The sequence below is a fragment of the Macrobrachium nipponense genome, chromosome 22, assembly GCF_015104395.2.
Source record: "Macrobrachium nipponense isolate FS-2020 chromosome 22, ASM1510439v2, whole genome shotgun sequence".
NCBI lineage: Eukaryota > Metazoa > Arthropoda > Malacostraca > Decapoda > Palaemonidae > Macrobrachium > Macrobrachium nipponense.
This window is the reverse complement of record NC_087213.1, coordinates 3,140,785-3,168,526: the sequence shown is the minus strand read 5'-3', so window position 1 is coordinate 3,168,526 and position 27,742 is coordinate 3,140,785. Positions and strand designations below refer to the sequence as shown.

The 27,742-nt window shown below is 42.9% G+C and overlaps 1 protein-coding gene across 1 annotated transcript; it reads right to left on the bottom strand.

Moving 5' to 3' along the window:
• Positions 1-1,454: 1,454 nt before the first annotated feature.
• On the bottom strand, positions 1,455-27,742 carry LOC135198449 (uncharacterized). Its single transcript, XM_064226006.1, has 4 exons — positions 27,454-27,742; positions 11,990-12,181; positions 4,525-4,949; positions 1,455-2,129 (listed from the first exon to the last, which is right to left on the bottom strand). Exons 2-4 carry the CDS (start codon positions 12,146-12,148, stop codon positions 2,048-2,050), a joined length of 666 nt encoding a protein of 221 aa, XP_064082076.1. The 5' UTR covers positions 12,149-12,181; positions 27,454-27,742; the 3' UTR covers positions 1,455-2,047.

Genomic DNA, 27,742 nt, shown 5'->3' with positions numbered 1-27,742 from the left:
GCTGGAATAGTATTAAAGGAAAATCAAATAAATAATATATAAAGCTCTAAAAAATGAGAATGAAGATAGTATATCTAATGAAACAACTTTGATAAAGATGGAAGTAAGGGATAATAAAGTAAAGAATGAGGTCACATAATCCCTGTGGACGAGGTGACCGTTTGTCATCTGTGACCTAGAAGCTCGCATGACCTATATCCTGTAGGGTGCCCAAGTGCCCAGTTTCCTTTGACCATACCGTTCTCTCTGTCTCTCTGTATTTCAACATGATTCTGTGGGGCCATATGTTATGCTGTTTTTTTATTTTTTTATTTCCCCGCCTTGGGTGTATATATATATATATATATATATATATATATATACTGTATATGTAAATAAATATGTGCATATATATATAGTGTAGTATATATACATATATATAATGTTGTGCTTGTAGACGCTCTAACAAGATTTTGCGCAAGGATTCACAAGCATTTGCTTACTAGATTCTCCAAATTCCACAAATTAAGAAATGTATACTTGAAACCACACACCGTTCAGTAATTGCTTGCTGTCAGCGATCTGTCTGAACGAACAGATTTAGGCCAAGAACCAACCTCTTTAAAAGTTTTAACTTCGTGGCCTACTGACCGCCAGCAATGTATCTTGGCTGTGTGCTTTACCTTTCATCACAAAGTAAAGCTCTGGTAATTATAAAGTTAGTGGCTTGCTCCATTCGACAATCGAGACTTAAAAATAACGGTAATGCCGATCGCTAAAGGTATTATTTAGCGCCTTGCTCGATTCGACAATTGGAACTTAAACGTAACGGTCAACTGTGGTTGTCTGCAGTGTTGCCGTCTCTTAGGGCGATGGGAAAATATCCATTGATCTGATTAGCGACAACAATAAATCTCACTGGTCAAATTGACTAACTTGTACTAGGCATAGGAAATTTGGGAAAGGCAAACAATTTCGGTATTGGGCTATTGGTTCCATAACCTTTTTTTTTTTTTTTTAGTTACTAGGCTTAGAACTTTTTTTTTATGATCAGTTTTTTCCTAAGTTTTTTGTCATGCCTTTTGATATTTGTTTTATTATATCATTAGGTATTTGGTTAGCCTTCGAAAATGTGAAGCTAAAAAACTATAGGTTTAGTTATCTAATTATTGTTAAAGTAAATATGATTCGGTAAGAATAATAATAGCAGTTTCAAATTGCAAGAAATGTATAATCAACGTACATGTTACAATTAATATAATAATAATAATAATAATAATAATAATAATAATAATAATAATAATAATAATAATTGTTGTTGTTGTAGTATTAATAGTTAACTGTAGAATATACAACAATGATTTAAGATCTGAATATATATATATATATCTATATATATATATATATAATATATATAATATAATAATAATATATTATATTATATATATTATATATATATATATAATCACTGTTATCATATTCGACTTGGTGGTTTTTATAGTGTGGGGTTCCGGGTTGCATCTTGCCTCTTTGGAGTCCATCACTTTTCTTACTATGAGCACTATTTCTAGGCGCACACTCTTCTGCATGAGTCCTGGAGCTACTTCAGCATCTAGTTTTTCCAGGTTCCTTTGCAGGGATCTTGGGATAGTGCCTAGTGTCCCTGTAATTATGGGTACAATTGCCACTGGCATATCCCATATCCTTCTTATTTCTATTTTTAGGATTTTATACTTGTCAATTATTATCATTCTTATTATTTTTTTTTCTATCACAGTCCTCCATTTCGACTGGGTGGTATTTATAGTTTGGGGTTCCGGGTTACATCCTGCCTCCTTAGGAGTCCATCACTTTTCTTACTATTATTATTATTATTATTATTATTATTATTATTATTATTATTATTATTATTATTATTCCACAGTCAGTTGTGGACTATACAACAATTTAATCTGATTGCGAATTATTGAGCAATAATATAATAGTAATAAAACGTACAATGGCCCTGACACCACCAAACATTGCAGAAGTCTTCCATTGAGTCCCCTTCCAGTCCTCATTCAGGAAATTACCCCTGGTTGAGCTGAAGAAGAACCACCAAGTACGTCAATATCCTGCCGACGTGGTTACTGAAAGTCGCAGCTGAGAGACTGCAAGAGTATAAACAGACAGAGGAGGTGTGGATTAGAATTTTGTTAAGTAAAGACTAACATACAGATAGACTTTGCATATAAGCTCAGTAGTGTGTTCCAGTGTAAAAGCATAAGCCTTTGCGCAGTTTCTTTTGATTTCATTTTCATTCATTCATCACCACACAGAACGACCTATTATATCCTAATGTAACCTGATTATATCCAGTAATGGGTTGAGAGCAGTGTTGTGCTTGCTACTTAATCTCTCTCTCTCTCTCTCTCTCTCTCTCGTCCATCTCTCTCTCTCTCTCTCTCTCCCCTCTCTCTCTCTCTATATATATATATCATATATATATATATATAATATATATATCTATATTATATAATATATATATATATATATATATATATATATATATATATATATATATATAGTTTGGTGGTGACACTAGGTCTATATGAAGTGCTGCGCTTGCTACGTAATATCTCTCTCTCGCTCTCTCTCCTTCTCTCTTCCATCCTCCTCTCTCTCTCTCTCCTCTCTCTCTATATATATATATATATATATATATATATATAGATATATATATATATATACACTGTTGGTGTGTGACACTAGGTCTACATGAAGTGCTGTGCTTGCCATGGGTTTCACAGAGTGCAATCACGTTTTTGGGCAATAACTCTGTAACGAACACTCGTATCAGTGCGAGATTTTGCTATAGTGTATTACACCCAGTGCCGTAATTTATAAGAGTATGATGAATCAATAATTGTAAAGAATAAAGACACTTGTCCCTGTACTAAGAGGCAAAAACTCGTCTCCCATCCCCACATCCATTCTCTCTATCTGAAAGTTGCTTCAGTTTAAACTTATTTTGTATGATTTTTTTTCTATCTGTCTAATAATATACATTGTTGTATAATCTAACGATCCAGTTAGTTGTTAACCGCCAGTTGACTGATTTATCTATGCATTGATCCGCCATCTCTCTCTCTCTCTCTCTCTGTGTGATAGTGGTAATGTAAATGGTTATTAGAGTGAGAGATATGCGAATGTATGGTGGAGTGGTAGAACAATAGACACTATTCTTGATGGTAAAGCGACTGTTATTATACGTTTAGTTACCTTCTTCGCAATCCTCATTTGTTAGGGCATCAGCCATATACTTGAGAGAGAGAGAGAGAGAGAGAGAGAGAGAGAGAGAGAGAGAGAGAGTATGTATATATATATATATATATATATATATATATATATATATATATATACACACAAAATAAACATTCATGACTTAAAAATATGTGCATCGTGTATAAGCAAGGCTTTGACTCTAATGAATGTCCGGCAGAAAGGCTCAATTTTTATTTGTAACACATCGAGTAACTATTACCACTTACCCGTTCAAACCAATCTGAGGGCAATTGGCGGCTTTCTCTTTGCTAAAAAAAAGTGGTAAAGTTGCGTGACAAACGCATTTCTGCAACTATGGCGACAGTTATGTTCCGAGGTGGCCTGAGTCCAAATGAGGATAAAGTACCACTACCACACACACACACACACACACACACACACACACACACACAGACAGAGAGAGAGAGAGAGAGAGAGAGAGAGAGAGAGAGAGAGAGAGAGAGAGGGGAGAGATGAGCGGATCAATGCATAGATAAATCAGTTACCTGGCAGGTAACAACCGAGTGAATCGTTAGATAGATACAATGTAAATTATTATCAGATAGACTGATAGATATATAAATAGAAAAAAAATCGTACAAAATATGTTTAAACTGAAATAACTTTCAGTGATAGAGTGAGTGAGAGAGACATATGAGCGGATTAATGCATAAATAAATCAGTCAACTGGCAGGTAACAACCGAGTGGATCATTAGATATATAAAACAATGTAAATTATTATATAGATAGATAGAAAAAATCATACAAAATAAGTTTAAACTGAAGCAACGTTCAGAGAGAGAACGGGAGGGGGAGGGCAAGAGAGGGAGGGAAGACGGAGCGGGGTGGGGGGGAGAGGGTAGGTGGAGCTCTTTTATATCGCTGTGTTCGTATCCATTTCTGGCTAATGGAGTTTTTGCCTCTTGGTACAGGGACAAGGGTCTCTATTCTTTACAATTATTGATTCATGATTCTCATAAATTACGGAGTTATTGCCCAAAAAACGTACTTGCACTGTATGTGAAACCCATTAATAGTATGTGTGAGTGTGACAGTTGGTCTATATGAAGCCAACATCAGATTAGTTAAGCAGTTAATCATAACAAAGACAATAGAGAGACACTTTAACAATCTGTGCAGTCGTTTGTCATTTCATCTTAAACTGTATTAATTCATCCGCCACAAAATCTGAATCAAGAAACCCGCCATAAATCAATCTTTTCACAAACCGCCTGGCTTACCATTCGAAACCCCATATCTGAACTTCCATACGCTGAGCCTCAAAGCGCGACAGGAGATTCTGCAAGCTATCAAATTGCAACCCAGAGGAACAGGCGCATGGCGAATTCTCCCCTTTGTCAAGACCGTCAGGAAGCGTCTGCCCTTCGCGGTGAATTTCCTTGTTTTCCGTTTTTCCTGGCTTGTTCTCGTCACCAAGAACTTCGGTTGATAAGTCGTTGTGTTTTGAGCCATCGAAGTCAAGAGAATTGTTTTGTTTAGTGGAAGTCGCTGGCATGAGGTCTTGTTTCATCCACTTCGTTTCACGAGCTATGCCTTGCTCTGGCTGGACGGTGTCGCTTCGCTCGTTTAAATTTTCCGAGTTGATTCCGTCTCCCACGGGATGGTACGCTATGGCGGACCGGATGGCGTAGATTACATCGTCGTTCTGGAAAATAACATTCAAGTTATTAAGAATTTTCTCGAGGAAGAACTTTAGCTATAAGTTAATGTCAAACGGTGTGTATATTTCCATCAAGATGGCTTTTTAGTTACATTAATTGACGTAGACATAACTATGAATAAATGTAATAGGTCTAACTGGAAAATGTAAAAAATAAAGCGATTTGTAGTTTTCTCTCCGGAAGCGCAATGAAAACTTTGAAATACGAAATACCGCTTTTGATTTGTAGTTTCTTGAGGCATAAACGTATGTACCTCAAAGAAACAACCGTTATGAGAGAGAGAGAGAGAGAGAGAGTTAATGTTCCAATCTTTTCGAGACATGCTGCTTATAAGTTTACAAATTAGGGTGAAACAGCATTTTGTAGAATATAGATTGCTCGATGCTGCTTGGCTAGTTTAAGTTGTTATCCACGCATCATAAATCTGCTTGGTATGGGACCTACACTTTTTCTATTAATTATGATTTAATTACAAATTCTATATGCTATGTTATATATATATATATATATATATATATAATATTATATATATATATATATATATATATATATATATATATTCATGTTATCCGAGGTTGCTAGTCTAAAGACTGCAGAAGCTCCTTGGGATGCCGTGTTTAATAGTACTAGCCCCTTGGTGTAGGTAACAAGCCAAAGTAGCACCGATTACTCTGTTTAAGCTATATACATTTACTACATACCAAAAAAAATTAAAAAGCAAATAGCGTTTTTGTTAAATACATGTTTATTATCCTCCCTATCATCACTTTGGTTCCTTGCTGTACTTTGCGAATTCTGTAACCTTGAAAATGATCTTTTTATGGAGAAGAAAGCTGAAAGCTTTATATATGTACTAGGTCATCTTAGGAGATTTGGGAGATGGAAACATATCAAGAAAGTTTAATATATGAAGCCTGTTGAACTCGCCTTATTCATTAGTGCTTTAAAGGAAAATTATGACTAGGTAGTTGTAGAGGTTAACATGCAAATAGCACCGACCATCTACATCTGAACGCAAGGCTAAATGCCGATATCTTTTGGAATCGAAATTAAAAATTAGTATCATAAAAATTGTTTGATTCACACGATTCATTAATATTTTTAAGTCTCTAATTATGTCGTGGAAGTTGTAGAGGAGAACATGCAAATAGTACCAACCACTTCTTTATCTGAACAGTAGGCCTAATGTCAGAAATGGTTTGGAAATCGCCCATGCTGGCGACAGCAGCTTGCGTTAGATAACGCCGGTATTACTTTACTGATTGATAAGAGTAAGGCCTTATGCCGGTAAGAGGCCAGCGCCCAGGTGTGGTCAGGCAGTGTGATAAGGTTTAGAATGGAATAATTGGCATAGTGTAGATCAGCAGACTCGATTCACGAGAAATTTAATTTGTATAATGAAATAATTCAGTCTGCCATCTCAAGTTCTCTGTAGATAGCTGGTGAAAGGATTCTTGGTATACTAAAGCAATTTTGGAGGCTGTAGGTCTAGGAATGACAGGAAGAGGACGATTCTCCCTTTGTTTTGTGTTTGTTCTGAGTTAAACGTGACCACAACGAATAAAGCAAGTATTGCAACATTGGTTTACATTTTTTGTTTTTGCATAATCTAGGGCATATATAAGAAATGGCAGGATCTAGGAGTAACCGAGATAGCGTAGGTGGAGTTGATAACCGTGCTAGACCTCACCAAAAACAGGGACACGTGCCCACAGTGTAGAAGGGAAGTAGGTAGGCAACAAAAGGCTTTAGAATGCGACAATGTAGGGATGGTTTCATACGAATTGCACCAATATCACTAATGATCAGTATGCTGGATTCAGAGAGCTGTAGATGTAATAAAATGGTATTGTGCAGATTGTAGTAAGTGCCAGGACCAGAAGGATACGAGATCAAAGAACTCAGGGAAGAGAACCAGACGCTTAAAGGTAGACTTCTGCAAATAGAAATAACCCTTAAGGACTTTAAGGACATTAAAGAGTCCCTAGTCAAAGACATAAAGGATGAGATTAAGGACATTAAAGAAACCCTAGCAAAAGACATAAAGGAAGAGATCCTCAGCAGCAGTAGAATAAGGGAAACAATTCAGGAAGAAATAAGAGAGGCCCAGGACAAAGACAGAAGGAAGGAAAACCTAATCATATTCAACCTGCCAGAGCATATAACAGGAGAGGAAACAGAGAACTTGAAGCTAGATGAAGAGAGGTGCAACGAAATATTCACAAAAGAACTTAACCTTAATAAAGATGAATGGAATATATTAAAGATGTAGTAAGGTTAGGTAGGCCACGACTGCAACAAGGTCAAAACAATGAGGCGATAGGCAGATCAAGGCCCAGACCACTTCTAGTGAAACTCAGCCATGAGAGGGAAAAGTGGAACATATTAAAAAATGCCAGACTGCTAAGGAATGCAAAGAAGGATATTTACAAAAAAATATCTATAGTTCCAGACATGACTGCTAAAGAAAGAGAAAAAGATAGCATATTAAGATCTGAATTAAAGAAAAAAGCAGGATAACAAAGAGGAAGGATGGTTCATAAGTAAGGGGAGGAAGAGCTGAAGAGAAGAGAAAACTTTCAGACGACTAGAATGCTCTAAAATGGAAATCCAGGGGAATATAGATAGAAACAAAAGAATTGTTAGAAGTGTAAATGAGTTAGAGGTAGGAAAATGTAAAGTAGATAGAATTGTAAATAATTTAGAGATAGGGAGTAATAATTTTTTTATGAGTGTAAATAAATTAGATTTAGGAGAAAATAGAAATATATAGTAGTAATGTTAAGAGCTCCGAGGAAGGAAGTAGAAGAAGGGAAATTAGTTTAGGGCAGGTATGTGAAGGAAGTAATTTCAGTAACAATCTTAGACTATTAGACACTAGAAGAAAAAAGTGGTTGCAAAAGATAGATAAATGGTTAGACGTAGAAGCAATTTTGTAAATAGAGAAAGTGAAAAATTAGTGAGCAAGACAGAAGATATATCAAGAAATCTTGAAATAAAGCTTATAAACACCCAAGGACTGACAAAAGCAAAAATAATCGAGCTAGTGGAAATAAAAAAAAGAAAACACAATTATGTGCATCACAGAAAACACACCTTAAACAGCAAAAATTACTATTCCCAACAAGCATCCAAGTGGTAGACTCAATGAGAGATGAAGACGACACCAAAGGAGGAGGCTACTAATAATGTATAGAACCAAAGGAGAGATCCAGATAGAAAAAAGAAAAGTCGGAACACAAAGACATTCTAATAGTAAAGGTTAACTATAGAACAACAATGTTCAATATAATTCTGGTCTACAATGTCAACTAGTGATAAAGAAAGAAATAAATAAACAAATAATAAGTGCCTTACATGTAGCCATAGAAAAATCCACAGACCTGCCTATGATAGTCCTTGTTGGGGGGATTTAAATTGTCACTTATGTTTCATAGGGACACAAGAACTTGATCAAAATGGAAAATATGTTATGGACCTAATGGAAAAATATGACCTAACGCTATTAAATGGAGATCCCAGCTGCAAAGGAGAGATAACCTGGAGTAGAGGAGATCAGAACAGTGCTATAGACTTTGCCCTAGTCAACCAAAATATGTATAAAAAATATGAATGTATGGAGATAGACGAGGGAAAATATGAATATGATCTATCAGACCATCACCTCATAAAGGTCCAATTCAAAATGAACACTAAAGTAAGGAAAACATTCAGAAATGAAACAAAAGAAATCAAATATTTGAAAGTTACAGAAAGAGTCTACCAGGAAATACCTTGAATATATAGAGTTTAAAGTAAGCCAACAAGACAGAAAAGGAGATCTAACCCAGTTGGAAGAAGGAAGAAACAATGAGTGAAGCAAAAAAACAAATAACTTAGAGAAGATAATCAAAAGAAGGTTAAAGACAGGAAAAGCAAGAAGAAAGAAATAGAAACCATATGGGTCAACAAAGAAATAAAGAAAGAAATAAGCAAAGAAGGGTATATAACAAATTAAAAAGGAAAGCCACAAGAATAGAAGAAAAAAGATACTATGAAGAAGCATATCTTAAACAAAAACAAAAAAAAGTACAGATAATAATAAAAAAGAAAGCATATGAAGAATATGAAGAAAAAGATTAGAAATGAGTAATGAATGATAAAAAAACAAAAAAAGACACAGGAAAAAATCTGGGAATATATAGACATGCTGAGAGGAACGACCACGTCAAAAAAGAAAAAGAGGATAAGAATATTCGATGAAAATAAGCAAGAGATGAAGGACGAAACCCTAGGGAAAGAGCTGTAAAATTCTGGGAAACAATATACCAAAAAAGAAGAAAACAAAATAGGAGATATGGAATGAAAGCAAGAAAGAACAGTACAAACATGACATGGAAGAAATAGTGAAAAGATTAGGACAGCAGATGAAAATGCCAATATAATCTTTAAGGGAACATATTGCATGGAGTGTATGACTCAACAGAGACAGAGATCAGACCCATGGAGAAATCAACATAACAGAAGAAGATGTAAAAAAATCAACTTGAGAAAATGAAGACAAATAAAGCACCAGGACCAGATGGAATGAAGCCAGTACTGTTCAAATTACTATTACAAAGTAACAACCTTCAAAAAGAATTGGCAGAATGTTTAAATTTAAATAACATACTGAAGGGCAGGAAAACGCAGAAAAGCTGGTTTAAGTCAAAAAACAAACACTTACGCAAAAAAAACCAAAACCCCACAGTCAAAGATCTAAGGCCAATTGCTCTAACAAATGCATCATATAAAATCTTCATGGGATCCTGAGAACCAAATAGAAAAACATATTAGAAATATAGGAAAAATGAATGAACTACAATCAGTCTTTACCGCACAAAGGAGAGGAATCGATAATTTATATATCTTACAATACTGCATACAAGAGACTTACAGAAGAAAGGACCCATTATTTGTAGTATCAATAGACTTCCAAAAAAGCATTTGACTCGGTTAATAGGAAAAACAAAAAGCTCATTGAGGTCATGATGAAATACAGGCTACATGCAGAAGTAATAAATACAGTTGCAAAGATATACACAAATGACGTAACAAGCCTATGCCTCAACAATACAGAACAAAAGAACTAAACATAACCAATGGAATAAGACAGGGATGCAATGGCTCAACCATATTCTTTTCTATTAATAACGTACTTGATAATAGAAAAATTAAGAAAAATACAACAGAAGGTTTCAGAAATGAAGTAATAAGGATAGTGGCACTACTATATGCAGACGACGGATTAATACTAGGGCACACACTAGAAGAAATAACAAAATCAATAAAAACCCTTATGGAAATCGCAAGTGAATGTGGCCTAAACATAAACAAGGACAAGAGTAACATCTAATATACAACTGACTGGTACAGTATCGATGATGTGGAGAATATGGAAACACATAGAAGGAATAAAAATAGTTAAGAAAATATTAAATACCTAGGAGTAACAATCAGCAACATGAAAGACTGCTTCAGAGAACAGATAAAAAGGGCCCAAATTAAAGCAAAGCAGATGGCAAATATGGCTAATGCAGTCATCAATAAAGCTGTAGCAGGGTAAAAAATAGGAAAATTGTACTGGAAAGGACTAGCGATGCCTTCATCATGTATGCGATGGAAGTCATGAAACTTGACAGGAAAACAATAAATGAATTGCAGAAGATAGATAATAAAGGTATACAGAACAATATGAAAGCGCCAAGTTACACAGCAAGTTGTGCGTTAAGATCTGAAATAGGGGCCTCTTCCTGCCAATCTAGAGATATCAAGAATAAACTTTTCTACCTGAAACATACACTAAAGATGGTGGAAATAGGCTCCTATATGAGATAACAATGGATCAGTATGAAAACAAAAAAAAAACCCTGGATAATGCAGGTAAAGAGTATATGAAAAGAACTAAACATAAACTTAAGTAAAATTGAAGCAGTTAAAGACAAACAGTTAAGAGAAATAATAAACAACAATTGGGACAGAAAAATATGGCAGAAAGAAATGAATGAAAAGTCAACATTAAGAATCTACAGAAAATATAAAGAAAGCATAAGAGAAGAAATCTGGTATGATAACACTGAAAAAACAATGCTGATCAGTGGGCCAGAATAGGTATACTAGGATTAAATGATAGAAATAGGATAAAAGGAGAAGATACAAAATGTGTTTATACTGTGAGGAACAAAATGAAATTTAGAACATTTCTTACTTTACTGTCCAGCATACAGTGAAATTAGAAATAGATATAGCTTTATGCAGCAACCATATCAAGAAATAAAGAGGAATTAGTAGCAAAATATAATCTTATTGGTAGTACTAATGAGGGAGGAAGTGAATAGGAAAGATTTTATAAAAGAAATGTGGTATTTCAGAGAGAAGAAGCTCAAGCAAACACAAACAAAGGAGGAATAAAAGAAGCAAGGGAGCCGTTTCAAAGGCATATCCCACCCACTACTACTACTACACAGGCTGTGCCGTATTTCGTCAAAATATTTATTTTTAGTGATTAAACAAAACAAAGGCTATTTTATTATATATTTTGTAAAATATTTGAAAATAATTAAAATTTAATGCCATCCATGTTAGGAAATTGTCTTGCATTATTCAAATTCAATTATTTATTAATGAGCAGAAATTGCTCTCTAGGTATATATACTTGCATGCCAAGGAATTTAGTGTGTGTGTGTGAGAGAGAGAGAGAGAGAGAGAGAGAGAGAGAGAGAGATAACTATATTATTTAGTCTAGTAACAAAAGCGAATGATATAGGGACTGGTCATTAATACAGTTTCCTGATGCGCATTAATTAAATTTATTTATTTATTTACCACTTATCAGAGAGAGAGAGAGAGAGAGAGAGAGAACACATATTAAGATTTATGGTTGAGACTATCAAACCAGTTCACTGTTTCGTATGCATTAATTTATTTATTTATCTGTTGATTTTTTAAAAATTATTTACTTATCTCTTAATTAATTAGTAATTTACTTTTTTTTACTGATACCCACCGCTCGTCTGACGTTTTCCCCGATCTGACAGACGAGGTAAATCCTGAAGATGACCGCACTCACTCCGGAGACAGTTACGGCCACCAGAAAGTTGTCTCTGACTTCCTCCGTCAGTAGGCTCAGGGAGAACATGAACAGCATCCCTTTGATAATGAACATGACCAGGCGGACGTGTAGGACGTATCTGAGGATCTGCAAAAGGTTTATGGTGGTTAATGATGTTACGTAACAGAACTTGAACGTATAGAAACGCGACCAAGCTGAGAAGAAGACTATAACCGAATTTAAAAAAAGGGTAGACGTAGCTCTTGTCATCTATCGATTTCCACTGAACTTGCACAGGCTTGAGTGAAGGTTCGTTTCATATCAGTTCGCGTGGACTAGTTTATCATTAAATCTCTCTCTCTCTCTCTCTCTCTCTCTCTCTCTCTCTCTCCAGAACTTTTAAATTACACCTGTTTGTCACCAACATTCTGCAAACTTCAGGAGGTTCGTGATCCCAAGTTGAAGCTCTCCCTGCATGAAAGAAAATGCAAATATATAAAAGGTATAGAAATCTTGGTTAGAACTCGTGTCAATACTTTGACTCTAAACAAGGTATTCACTTCCCTGTCTCTTAAGGTATGTTGCAAACCTTAGGCATATTGGACGCCGCCCCGCCCCGCCTTGCTAGGCCACATGGGTTTCTGTGCCAAGGACATCTGGTTTTCGTCGTAGGTCACCTGTTCTTATACTTATGATGTAACGGGGTCCCTGTCTTAAAGCTTATGCTGCCTTTAGCGATATTTCTTTGGAAAGAGAACTGCCGTTTCCAGAACAAGAAAGAATGGACTGAATGTCAAAGTGATTGTTAGATTAACAAAATATACGCGAGGTGCACTGACAGCATTACCCCTTAACGGGGGTGAATATTGTAGTCGATGGTGTATGAGGCTGAACTCCAGTACAACGAAGACACTATTGATTACCAGATCTCGTGCAGATTTTCCACCACATCCTTCCCTTCAGGTGGATCGAACTTTGTTGAATGCGTCGGAAGCTTTAACTATTCTAGCGTAACTTCTGACTCACATCTTACTTTTGAGAAACATCTAATGAAGGTGTCATCAAATGGTACACGGGTGTTAGGGATTGTTCGTAAAGCCTCATATATTTATAATAGTAATATAAACAATGCCATCTGTTTTAGGTCATTTGTACTTCTTTTACTGGGATACTGTTCTACGGTGTGTATGTCTGCTTCTGCCAGAGATTTATCTGTTTTAGATGGAGTGGTTTGTAGACCGTCGACGGATTGGCTGTATTTTAACACAAATCTTTCTAATTTACAGATTATCCCTGATCCTCTTTTCCTGTCGACAGCAACCAGATTCGCTGAACAACAAAAGCCCCAATATGTAGCAAATGTGCCTCGCTGTGGAACTGAGACCTTTACTCCTCGCACCGTTCGGCTGTGTTGTGATGTGGATTCGTGGAACAGCCTCCCAGAGGATGTCGTGTAATTGCAACTTAAGAAGTGCAACTGTGCAAGCACAGATGCAATGCATCACTACCCTATTACTATTCTTCTTGTATTTTAATACATTTTAATTTATTTATTAATTTATTATTTATTCACATATTTTTCTTTTTAATAAGTGAGATCTCTTCTTTCCTAATGACACCATACTCTTTGGAAATTTGAATTTCAAGTCAGTGGCCTCAGTGGGCGTGTTCCATACGAATAGGTTTCATCTTCTGAATATGATAATAATAATAATAATAATAATAATAATAATAATAATAATAATAATAATAATAATAATAATAATCCCAGATCACGCCTTATCAGCTTTTTTGGGAGCTTTATATTACTAAAGTAACGATGAGCGCATCTTTTAACTGATAGCAACTGGAAAGCTTTGTTTAAGCGTTGTCACTTACGTTGTTGTTCGTGTCTAGAAATCCGTGAATCTGAATCCACTTTTTGGCTACGAATGTGACCCTCTCATCCGTCCAGTTTTTCGTGTTTCGTACGTATCTGTCAAGCCTCTTGAGAGAAGTGATGACCATCCTGACGAAGACGAAGTTGTAAAAGTCCAAGAACCCCGGCATGAAGGTGCCCATGAACGTTGGATACAGCATGAGGTAGGCATATTGTGGGGGAATTATCTTATCCGAAAGAACCAGGGCCAGGGTGAAGACGACGGAGTAAACCAGCGTGAAAAGGAGCCCCAGGGGGGAATATTTGGGCATCACGACGGTGGCTTCCTGCTCGTCGATGACTGTGAGGAACTTGACCATCTGAGAGGACCTCTTAATATTCATTACAAAGGAGAAGCAGCAGGAGCCGCAGTTGCAGAACGTCGGTAACATGAGGACCAGCTGGTACGTGTTCAGGACGTTGCGGTAGAGGATGTAGCCGATCACGCAGAAGGCGTAGAGGTTGCCAAGCACATACACACACGCCGGCAAGAGCTTCCAGAACGATATGGCGTGGCTCTTAGGACCAGTGCGGGTGATTATGTGCAAACCCAAGATTGTGGCCACCGTGTGGACGAATTTAGTCGCTTCCCCAAAGGGCATCTCTCCATTTTGAGATAAGTCGCCTGACGCACTAGCCCTAAGTTGGCGGAAGAGTCTTAAGAACATGGCGTGTTTCACCTGAAGTAAAATTCTGTTCACTGTGAAAATCCAGCCTCGACCAGAGCGATGAGATAAAGAACGCAGGAGAGGAAAAAACCACTTGAACGTCTAATTGCTGTGAAAACAGTCATGGTAATGCTTATGATAACGGAAGGGGTTAGAGCAATGCCTGCGCCCCTCCCTTCCATTAATCGTCCGCTTAAATATTTTGGACTTAATTGCTTTATCATCGTCACTTTAGTCATGCCATACGAAGATGATAATTATTAATGAAAATAATTAGATAAAATTTAGAACCGGTGGCGAAAAGCAGAAAAAAAATAGCCCTTAATGGCTCGAAATGGCATTGTTTTGAAAGAGCGCCAATAGATAGCTGTGCAACTCTCTGTGACGTACTGGAGTCTCTTGAGGACAATTAAGTTTAGTTAGACTAACCGACCCATCATGGCGTATCGAGTTTCGTCCCCTATATTTTTGTGTGACAAATGGCTGGGAAAAACTCCGATTTATTTCTTACACTTCTCATATCTGGGGAAAAGAAGGCAATACTTCGTTTTTCTTTGAGATTGATTGGCATAATATTTGTAGTTCAATGCACCTGAAATATTCTCTTTGGGCGTTAGAATACGACTCGGTGATATATACCTCAGTTGTTAGGTCATTGTAACCAAATTGACGTGGACGTATGTTGTTGGTACTGTTATAACGAGTTCTTACACTTAAGCCTACGTTTAAAAATAATTCGTCTTTATGGCTTCATACCACAATGAGACATTTATCATTTGCGAACACTTCAATAACTTAGGTAACTTATCAATCAAAGTAAACATTAAGTTACTTAGGCCGAAGTAGGGGTCAATTTAAAGAAATCTGAACATTTTGTTAGTAGCGGAATGTTTTTTTTATTATTATTTGTAATAATCGACCAGCAAAGGTTTTCATGTATTAGAGGAAAGTTCCCCTTAGGCCTAAATAGGACATTGCATTTATATTTCGTGTATTAATGTACGTTATTAAACAATAAAAACAATGAAGTGAAAGAGTGAACGCCTTAAAAAAGTATGGAAATTATACAAGAAAAGTAGACCTGTTTGGATATTTCAAGGAATTTGCTTGTACGCATGTGCAGTGTTGCCAAAGTGCGGAGAAACGACCAAAAGTGCGGAGAAGATTCGAGGGGGAATCATTGAATGCAGAGCTGAGGTCTGCACTCCTCACGTATGCGGCGCTGTAGGTCCGCATATATATTTATGCTTTTAAAACTTTTTTGACATCAATGAAAAATGATTGAAATTATATGATATTTTTGAAAGTACTAATATTTTTGAAAAATTAACCATTTTCACTAGTCTCGAGTGTTTCACGCGCCATTATCAAATACGATCATGCGATTGTCCAATTAAGAAACTGATTTTGACAAACAGCATATGACGTAACCCAACGTGATGTTTTAAAATGCATTCATTCTTTAGGTCCAGCAATCTTCAATTTGCGTTTGTAATTTCATATATATATATATATATATATATATATATATATATATATATATATATATATATATATATATACATACATACATATAGTTTAGTAAAAATAAAATTTAATTAATTGTGAATTAATCTCAGGGGTGAAGGCTGACTTACATTATTGTAAACTTAGTCATGTTTAATGAGTTTTTATTTTATTTATTTATTTATTTATTTATTTATTTTGAGAAAACAACTGCAAATATGCATTAGGCAATTGCATTAGTTGAAGTGATTTACTGATTATAACCGAATAAGTTTCGATATAAGTATGCTAGGAAGTGGAAATTAACACTACACATCCCGGTGCGGAGCTATAATTTCTCGGTGATGTGCGGACTTTGCTGTAACCCTGGTCCGGCATCGCATTACAGACGACAGGCCCCACTGGCCATGTCCGGTGCTGCACCCAGACGCGATTGCAGTTGGCCATTGCCTTCAATACGTGTCTTCACACTATGCGATTGTTTCCTGCATAAGTGCGACAGCAGTAGACTTCCACAGTTCCACTGCTTCTGGTGATCGGGTGCATTGGGTATTGAAAACATTTGAGGGATATAGAAATAGTGATTCCCGTTGCTGAATAACCACTTGTTCCATGCAACGAAAAAACACCATACAATAATAATAACAATAGTGTTATTCGTAAATAAGAAAGAACTACAGGTAATGAATTGCTTAAGTATAAACTACTGAGAAATGATTTACTAAATGATTTGCTGTTTTTTTTCATTAAGGTTACATTTACGTTTTGTGATACTGAAATTATTAGAAGGTTATCGGTAGATTATTGATATAAAAGAGACTAAAAGCTTTTGATTCGATATATATGATTTTTTTTAGAAGTTTTTATAGTTAACACTTACGTTTTACTTACATTAATTAATGAAAACAGAGATATGGATTTTTTTGATATACAAAGTAAAAGATTTGTTTTTTATATAGATATATCAGTTTATACTTTTGATAAATAAAGATGTTTCAGCTAACACTAGTTGTTTTCATTCTCCTTTTTAATTTCTATATGGAAAGCAAATTTACAAGGAAAGGTCCATATTATTTCCTCTTACTTGATGGTAACTGCCAGTTGTTGTGCTGGTGAAATATCATCTCTGAATGTCGTATTTCTTTTAGCGACTGGTCATGCAGATGTGACAAGAGTTCCTCAAAGGTTGTTTTAGACATTCTGAAGTAATTGCAAAATTTATCATTATCTCTCGTCAGCTCCTCGAAAATTGTGACAAATGCACCGTACAAGTGCCTTTGTGTATTCAAAGGGTGTACCGAGTGAATTCTAGGTTTTCTCTTCTTTTTTCTCAAATGTAATAAATAAAGACAATTTTCTCTTCCTGTATATGTAGTCACCACCACAGGCTGAGAGCAGACTGCAAGCGCTTGTCAAAAATTGGGTCACTTTGTGCGGCAGTCGAGACAAATGTACGATTTACGCAATTTTGTGTCGCATTTAGATCCGGCACCGCAATCGTATCTTGGTGCGACTAGAATCGCATAGTGTGAAAGGGACCGATTCAGCAGCAGAAGGGAAACGAACTATTGTGCGCGACAGTACCATGTATGGCTTATCTAATCCATGGAGATGGGTAGAGAGTTAGTGCCGAACTACTAAAAACAATTTTAGCTGTCCATTTATTGATGAACTGTGCTGATTACTCGTAAAAATATTCTTGAAAAGTCTGTTGTTATTGTTAGATTGAACGTACGACTGCCTGTACTTTATGCACATTTTCAAAGTAATATAAAGTAATTTACAATTTACACTAATAGACACAAGGATTTTAAACTTTCTGGTAAAAGAGACTTCGGATTTCTGGGAAATTTCGCTTTCCGTTTGAACAGGCCTCCTATTAACGAACGAATAAGTGAGACCACAGGAGCTCGAAAATGATTTTTTGGGTTTGAATTAGTATTTCCTTTATTATGGCTTCCATCCATGCAGACGATCTAAAAAAAGGTTCAACATTTGAAAGTTATTTTACATGGGTGTTTTTGGTATAACTTTGTATTCAATTGTTTAACCATTGGCGCGTTCTTTTCAACTTTGGCGCGTTCATTCTAACTTGGGCCATCGGCCCGCCCGTCCCGGGACCCGGACCCTGGCGGGCCCGTGCGCCCGCCCGTTCCCCGGGTTACGCCTGGCGGGCCGGTCGTCCCCGGCCGTCTCCCGGGACGCCCAGAGTGCGGCCGGCCGTCGCCCGCCCGGGTCCCGGGACGCCAGGCGGGCCGTCCGCCCCCGCTAACCGTTACCCGGGACGCCTCGGCGGGCCGTCGCCCGCCCGCCTTTCCCCGGACGCCTTGGGCGGGCCGACGCCCGCCCGTTCCCTTGCCCTAGTCCCCTGGGACGCCTATGGCGGGCCGTCGTCCCGCCCACCCGTCCCGGGGATTTTCGGCCATGGCGGGCCGTGCCCGCCCAGACCGTTGTCCCGGTGGGACGCCTGGGGGCCGGGCCTCGCCCGCCCAAGGCCGTCCCGGGACGCCTGGGCGGGCCGTCCCAGGTACTCGCCTGGCGGGCCGTCCCCGGGGGACGCCAGGCGGGGGCCGTCGCCCACCCGCCCCCGTCCCACGGGACGCCAGGCGGGTCCGTCCCCCCCCCGCCCCCTCCCCCCCGTTCCCCCCCCCGGACCGGCCTGGCGGGCCCGGACCCGGGACGCCTGGCGGGCCGTCCCTGGGACGCCTGGCCGGGCCGTCGCCCGCCCGGGTCCGGGACGGCCTGGCGGGGCCCGTCGCCGCCCGTCCCGGGACGCCTGGCGGGCCAGTCGCCCGCCCGTCGCCCGGGAACCGCCTGGGAGGGCCGGTCGCATCCCGCCCGTCCCGGGACGCCTGGCGGGCCGTTAGTCCCGCACCCGTCACGGGACTGCCTGGCGGGCCGTAGCCCGGCCCGTCCCGGGTAACGCCATGGCGGGCCGTCGCCCGCCCCCGTCCCGGGAACCGCCTGCCGGACCGGGCCCCGTCGGCCCGGGCCCGTCCCGGGACCCGCCAGGGGGGGGTGCGGGCCGGCGCCGCCCGTCCCGGGACGTCCAGGCGGGCCGTCGCCCGCCCGTCCCGGGACGCCAGGCGGGCGTCCCGGGCACACGCCCGTCCCGGGACGGGCCTGGGGCCCCCACCGTCGGCAACCCGCCCCGTCCCGGGACGGGCCAGGCGGGCCGTCGCCCGCCCGTCCCGGGACGCCTGAACGGGGCGTCGGCCCGGGCCCGTCCCGGACCCGCATGGAGGGCCGGTCCCCCGGGCCCACCCGTCCGGGACGCCTGGGCGGGGTCCGTCGCCCGCCCGGTCCCCGGGACGCCATGGAGGGACCCCGTCGCCCGCCCTACCCGTCCCGGGACGCCTTACGGGGCCGTCGCCCGCCCCGTCCCGGTACGCCTGGCGGGCCGTCGCCCTGCCCGTCCCGGGACCGGGACTTGGGCCGGGCCCTCGCCCGCCCGGTCCCGGGACCGCCTGGCGGGCCCTCCCCCGGGCCCGTCCCGGGACGCCTGGCGGGACCGTCGCTCCCGCCCGTCCCGGGACGGCCTGGCGGGCCCGACGCCTCCCGCCCGTCCCCGGGACGCCTGGCGGGACCTCCCGGCCCGCCCAGCCGTCCCTGGGAGCGCCTGGCGGGCCCGACGCCCCGCCCGTCCCGGGACGCCATGGCAGGGTCCCTCGCCCCGTCCCGGTCCCGGACGCCTTGCGGGCCCTCGCCCGCCCGTTCACCCTGGTCCACCCCACCCAATGGGCGTACCACCACCGCCCCGCCGCCCGTCCCGGGCACGCCTGGCCGGGGCCCCTCGCCCCTGCCCGGTCACCCGGGCACGCCCTGGTTGGCGGGCCCTCGACCCCCCCCCCGGCCCGCGCCGTCCGGCAAGCCTGGCGGGCCCCCCCTTCGGCACCCCGGCCCCCCCCCCCCTCCCCACCCCTCGCAGCACCGCACACCCACCCCGTCCCAGGGGGACGCCTGCATGGGCCCTGTGCGCCTGGAGGGCCCCTCCCGCCCCGCACGCCCTGGCCCGGGCCCCCAACCCCCCCGCCCCCCCACCCCCCCCCCCCGACCCCCAGTCCCGGGACGCATGGCTCTGTTGGGCCTACAGCCCTGCCCGTCCCTGGCCACGCCTGGAGGGCACATCGGGCCCCCCTCCGCCCCGTTTCCCGGGGAAACGCCTCCCTGGGACGGGCCCCCCTAGGCCCCCTCCCCCCCCCCCCGGCCCCCACCCCCCCCCCGGCACCCCAACCCCCCCCCCCCCCTCGCCCGCCCCCCCCCGTCCCGGGCCCCCCCCCCACCCCCCCCCCCCGCCTCCCCTCCCCCGCCCCCCCGGGCCCGTCCCGGGGACCCGGACGGGACCCGCCTGACCCTGGTCAAAAAACCGGGCCTGGCCTCGCACCGCCCGCCCTCCCGGATGGCGGGCCGTCGGCCCCCGGGCCCCCGCCAATCCGCCCACCCGTTCCGGGACCGTCCTGGCGGCGGCCGTTCGCCCCGCTCCCCCCCACCACCCACCCCCCCGTCCGCCCGTCCCGGGGACGCCAAGGACGGGCCCGTCAGGCCCGGCCCGTCCCCGGACCCCCGCCCCCCCCCCCCTGCGGTTCCGCCCCCCCCCCCCCCACGCCCCCCCACCCCCTTCCCCCCAACCCCCCACCAGCAACCCCACCCCCCCACCCCCGCCCCCCCACCCAACGGGGGACCCCCGGCCCCTTCCGTCCCTCCCTCCCCCCCCCACCCCAACCACCCCCTCCCCCCCCCCCCCCCCCCACCCGGGCCCGCCCCAACCCCGCCCCCCGGGCCCCCCGGGGACCGCCTTGGGGCCCGGGACGTGGCAACCGTCCGCCCCGCCCGTACCCGGGGAAGGACCCGGGAACGCCAGGCGGCCGTCGCCCGCCCCCGCCCCGTCCCGGGACGCCTGGCGGGCCGTTCGACCACCCCCCACCGCCCCCCCGTCCCAGGGACACGCCTGGCGGGCCGGGCCTTCGCACCCCCCCCCCCCCCCATCCTCCCACCCCCCTGCCCGTCACCCGGGACCCCCACACCTTTCCCCGCAACACCCCCCCCCCCCCCTCCCCTCCACCCCCCACGGACCCCCCCCCGCCCAGTCCCGGGAGGGACGGGCGGGCCGTTCGGCACCCCGGCCCGTCCCGGGACCCCGCCCTGGCGGGCCGTCGGCCACCGCCCGTACCGGGACCGCCTGGGGGCCGTAGCCCACCCCGGCCCACCCCCCCGGGAACCCCGCCGCTACCCCCGTCCCGGGACGGGCCCTGGGGTGACGCGCCCGCCCGTCCCGGGACGCCTGGCGGTCCCTCGCCCCCCCGCCCCCGTCCCGGACGCCCTTAGGCGGTGGGCCCGTTCGCCTCCCGGCCCCCGTCCCGGGAGGGACTGGGCGGGCCCCGCCGTCCCCGCCCGTCCGGGAAGCCGGGCCGGGCCTAGCGCCCCCGCCCCGTCCCCGGGACGACCTGGCGGGCCCTCGCCCCGGCCCGTCCCGGGAACGGCCATGGCGGGGCCGACGACCCCCCGCCGGGACCCGTCCCGGGACGGGCCTGGGGGCCATCGCCCCCGCCCGTCCCGGGTCAGGGCAAGCCTGGCGGGCCCGAAGCCCCCCCCCCTCCAGCCCAGCCCCGTCCCGGGGAACGCATCCCCTGGCGGGACCCTCGCCCGCCCTCTTCCCGGGACGCCCTCCCTGGCGGGCCCCTCGCTCCCCGCCGACCCCCGTCCCGTTCCCGGGACGCCTGGCGGGACCCTCCCCGCCCGTCCCGGGACCGCCTGGCCCCGGGCCCTCACCGCCCGTCCCGGGGACGGGCCCTCCGGCGGGAATCGCCCCCCCCACCCGCCCGTCCCGGGACGCCTGGCGGGCCCTCGCGCCCGCCCCGTCCCGCGGACACGCGACCTGGTCGGGCCCTCGCCCCCGCCCCCCGTCCCGGGACGCCTGGCGGGCCCTCGCCCACCGCACCCCGTCCCGGGACCCGGGCACACGCGTCCCTGGCGGGCCCTCCCTGCCCGCCCCGTCCCGGGACGCCTGGCCGGGCCCTCCACCCGGGTCCCGTCCTGGGGACGGGCCCTGGCGGGCCCTCCCGCCACCCGTCCCGTCCGGGACGCCTGGCGGGCCCCACCCGCCCGCCCACCCGTCCCGGGACGCCTGGCGGGCCCGGTTGCCGGGCCCTCCCGCCCCGCCCGTCCCAGGGAACGCCTGGCGGGCCCTCGCCCCGGCCCTTCCCGTTTCCCGGGACCCGTGGCGAGCTTTTGCCCGCCCCCCTTATAGTCCTCCCTCCCTATAGAGAGTAAACACCTCTGCGTTAACCATTAGAACCAGAATATGCCACTGAATCCTTTCAATTCTCCAGGGCCTTCTCTCAATCCTCTGCTTCTTCTCTTCGCATGCCAGAATCTTCTCTGAATCCTCTCCTTCTCCTTATCCTTCAAACTCCTCTTATCCTTGCATCCACAAATCTTCTCTGAAAAGTCTCTGCTTCTTCTTCTGACGCTCCCTGAATCTTCTTCCTTAAATCTTCTGCTTATCTGGCCACTCCACCCAAAATCTTTTCTCAATGTTTCCCTTCTCCTGCCCCTCCCCCAATCTTCTCTCTATCCTCTGCTTCCAATCTTGCCACTCCACCAATCCTTTCATTTTCCTTCCCCCCTTTCACCAATCAATAAAACTCTTACAAAACGTTTTATACTTATTTCCAGATAACTTTCATTTCCTTCAACCATTAACAAACCAAACTTATTACATATTAAACATCAAACCTTCCATATAGTACACTTCAAAACTTTCATCAAATACAAACCTTTACTTTTCTCAATCATAAAATCAAGTATTGCACTTCACTCTTAAAATCCATTCCAAACTAAAATCAATTCTAACACATGCATTTATCAAACAAGTCCTTTCAATTCCAGTTAAACTCCAATTATTATCTAAATAACAAAATTTGCTAAAAAAAAATTCATTGTGTAAATGAAAATCGTACTTTCTAGATAAACTTTATTGATTTCAATAAAAAAAAAAAAAACTTTCCATACAACAAAACACTCCTCCTCAAATTTTCACATCTGATCCCTCTTCACAAGGCCAGCTTAGACTTGGTCGCTCCATTCCTTGAACATGGACAGCTGCTCCTTCATTTTCCACTTCTCCTTCTCCACGCATCTCTAATTCCCAGGCACTTCTTCACCTGGCAAACCAATTTCTCCTTCGCTCCTCGCACCTCTCCAACCTCATCTTCCAACTGGTCGTTCCGTTCGCCCTGAACACCGCTCTTCCTATCCAGCCACTTGAAGCCATGATTTCCTTCTTCTAGGAGGCACCTCAGCTCCTTTCTCTTCAGTTTTGCAACCTCAACTTCACAATGGAGTCCACACCTTTCCTTCCTAAGGTCTTCCACTTTCTTCTGCAGGAGCTCGAACCTGACCTCGGCGTCTTTCCTGTCCGATTAGCGCTTTTCGGTCGCGTCTTTTCGTTCCTGGACGAGCCTCGCCATCCGCGCCGCTTCTTCGCTCTATATCTGCAGGTCCTTCTCCTTCTGTCGTAGCAGTTTCTCTTGCCTCTCAACCTGCCAGTTTGCCTCTGGCAATTGCACTGTCGGTTCCCTTATCCTCTCACATAGGGCATCTTTGTGTAATCCATCAACTGCTCATTTTTCTTCTGTGTCTAGACAATCTTGTCTTCCAGCTGCTATTTTTCCATCTTCACTTGATCCTTCTCCTTCACAAACAACGTCTCACCTTCGAATAAGTGGGCCCTTTCTTGCCAGGCCATGTTCTTGCAACACCTCCTCAGTTATCTGCATCACACGAGTGCTTTCTTCCTTTCCGCCCGCCGCCTGAATCCTTCATTGTAGTCAAGCCTCTGTTGCAGCTCAAAAATTATCCTGTCCAAGTTCACCTGCTGCTCTCTCTGGTACTGGGATGGTGTCTCGCAAGGCCGAAATTCTCTCCTTCAATTCCATTTCCTTGGGCTCTTCACTCCATCATCAGGAATTACGAGGACCTCACCAGTCAATAGGCAGCCTATAAAACACATCACTACCTTGCGTCACACTTCTCTCCGTATTTCAAACATCTACACAACAACGTCACACAACAGCTGCTGCCAAGGCCAGGTAAGGCCACATTTTCTTCAAACTGGAATACCCACTTCATATACTCTCCTCTATATCTCTCGCTTTTTCCTTGATTTTCAATATTTTACAAGAGATATTTCGATTTATCGAAATATAGCAAGAAACATTCTGAAAGATTTTTAATCATGCCCCCTTGTAGGTTTTATAAATTGCTGCAATTCTCCTCTCTCTCTATCTCTCTCCTCTCTCTCTCTCTCTCTCTCTCTCTCTCTCGGGATCTTTTTGCAGTAAGTATCTTTTTTGTTTGGTCTCTTATCGTCTTATCTATTAAAATATATTAGGGATTTTCCTTTATTTTGACCTTTTTGTCTACAAGAACAACAATACTAACTACAGGCGGGCAATTGGAACTGAGCAAAAAACAAAAAATGACCATTTTTTTAAGCTACGTTTTATTTTTATTGAATTTAACAAAATAACTAAAAGATATCATTCTAAATGAATTAGCCGAGACATCAAGAGAAATAATATATATTATATATAATAATCAACTTCTCAACCATAATGATTTTCAAACACTATAGGTAAGTTTTAAGATTTTAAATTTATATCATATGGATACAAAGAAAAGGTAAAACGAAATTTAATTATACTCAATTTTGTCCTATATAAAAGTGCAAAATCAGATTATAAAGGAGTACAATTTTATTAGAGCATAACCTGATTCCTAAATTGAAATCCAATATAGAAATAAAGTAGAAAATCCAAACAACCCTATTTCTATATAAGGCGACGCATTTGGTGTGAATGCATCCTTAGAACACAAATGTAATTAATACTGTTTAATACGGATCATAATGACAACAACTAAATACTGTGCCTCTCAATGATGTGTAACGAAGAAACTGTTGCAATTTAAAAACAATTACAGAATCAATAATGTCGTCAAATAATAAATACAACAATGAAAACGACATGACTTGTAATGTTAAGAAAATGGAAATTGCAGAAGCGTGCTTGATAAAGAAAAAAATATCTGCGTAAAACACGTTCCAGGGAAATCAAATACATAACCCACACTTCTGTTTACATCATATAAACTGTAGATTCCACACCTGATCGTCTGTGTGAGGTCACAGATGCAGATGGAGGTTGGACATCCTACTCATTGTATATTATCATACTAATAATAATGATAAAATATTGACACTAGCTCACGTGTTTTTTGTTATGTTCCTTTTACTTGATTACCAGTTAATGCAAATGTTTTGGAAGACCATGCATATTTCAAAGGTTTAAAGTGAAAAGTTAAATTTATAGTATCTCATAATTAAATGAAAAAAAAGTTACATTGGTTCAAAGTTATCTGCCAGATTGTCGGAAAAATGTGATGTTTTTTTTTAGTTTAACATTTAGTCAAACTGAAATAAGCCATTAAATTTTGATATAGAAGGCTTTGTAAATATCACTACTTTTATTTTGTTATTTTGAAATAAAGGGAATTACAAAACGCGCTTCATTCAAGAAAAGAAGGAAAAACAGATTAAGGTAATAAAGTTGAGACAGAATAAGAGCACAGCAGTTAAGAAACTAAGCCTGGAATATTAAAAGGGGGTCCAAAAGGTAGAAGAAATAAGCCCTGATAGAATTAGTGGAGCTAAAAGCTGCAGTCTACGAATGGCCATATACTAGGCAACTTAATTCGCCAATGTAAAGGTAGAAGCTAGTGGTTCCTAACCCTCCCTAAGACAGGAAATGGTCAGGGAACGGCAAGGACCACGGCAGTTGACTTCACAGGAGAGAAAAGTTAAATTCCTACAATAACATATTAACTCTTTTACACATTAGAATTAGCTATAACTACATCGGCACTAGAAAACTACTTTGGTTCTTGAAACACAGAAATTGAGTTAAGTTATTTTCTATTACAATGCATCTTGAAAACAAGGATGAAAATATCCTTACGAAAAAAAATATAGTAAAATTGATAATAACTGATATTTTGCAACTGATCTGGTGCTAGGAAGAAAATAAGAACACGAGGCTTTTTCACACCATAATCTAGAAAAGAACTTAATAAGTTATCTCTCTCTGTCTTTCTCTCTACTTATCGTTGTCTTGTTATATTCTGTGGTTCTGTCTTTCTCTTTTCCACCAAATATGAACCTGTTATAATGGTGAAAGTATCCTAATATTTCATGTTGTTTAGTTACTAACATTTAGTAAATAAAGAAAATTGTATATAGCCGTAATTTTAGTGTTATTGCTCATATCGCCCGCCTTCTTTATGGAGGTTGGCCCAATCATGAATTGTATAAGTATATAGACATGTATCTGTGCGTATGGTTGCTACCTCAATAAAGGAAGTGAACTGAAAATTTTGCTAATTTGCTGATAGAGATGTTCTTATATATATATATATAATACTATATATATATATATATATATATATAATATATATATATATGAATAACTTGATCACGAAGTATATAAAACGTGATGCTATGTATAAATAAAGGTTTTTTTGCCACGATGGAAAAATGAAAAAGCGAGATAGCCGAGTACTTTCGGTCCTATTGGGACCCCTTTGCTCAGTAAACGGTCCGAATAGGACCGAAAAGTACTCGGCTATCTCGCTTTTTCATTTTTTCCTTCGTGGCAAAAAAAACCTTTATTGTTTAATAAATATATATTATAATATATATATATATATATTATATTATATATAATATATATAAGAAACATCTCTATACATCTCTATCAGCAAATTAGCAAAATTTTCAGTTCACTTACCTTATTGAGGTATATATATATATATATATATATATATATATATATATATATATATATATATATATATATATGTGTGTGTGTGTGTGTGTGTAGAGATTCTTGTATATCATATTTGTAAGATAATATATATAATATATTAAAATAATATATATATATATTTATATAATTATATATATATATATATATATATAAAGAGGTGGCTTGCTGCTTTACAGATCATCACTGTTAACACTGTTGGTGAAAGTTTTGTATCGATCTCGTGGACAGTCATGTCAGTATATAAGATTTAATGATCTATAGGAAATGCTATTTCATAAATACTGAGTTCCTAAGCACTTTTAGTCTCATATTTATTTCGCATATTTCCTTAAATGCACATTTTACACTCAAACCCAGTTTCGTCAACAACAAAATGTTTACGACCACTCTCTTAATTAACGTTAATAGATTATGGATACTTTACTCTATGCTCAAGAAAAATACCTGCTGCCCACTCCTCCTTCCTTGGCCTGACGGCGCAACATCTATTGGATGTTCCGTTAGTTACTTGTTCAACTGCTTCAGGACCTTTCACACTGTCGTACGTAAATGCGACACGATGTCGGACCAACATGCGACTAGCAGTGGACTATTATCTCTAATGTATGTACCTTTTCACACTATGTCGGTCCGGCACAGTGTTGCCAAAGTGCGGAGAAACGACCAAAAGTGCGGAGAAGATTCGAGGGGGAGTCATTGAATGCAGAGCTGAGGTCTGCACTCCTCACGTATG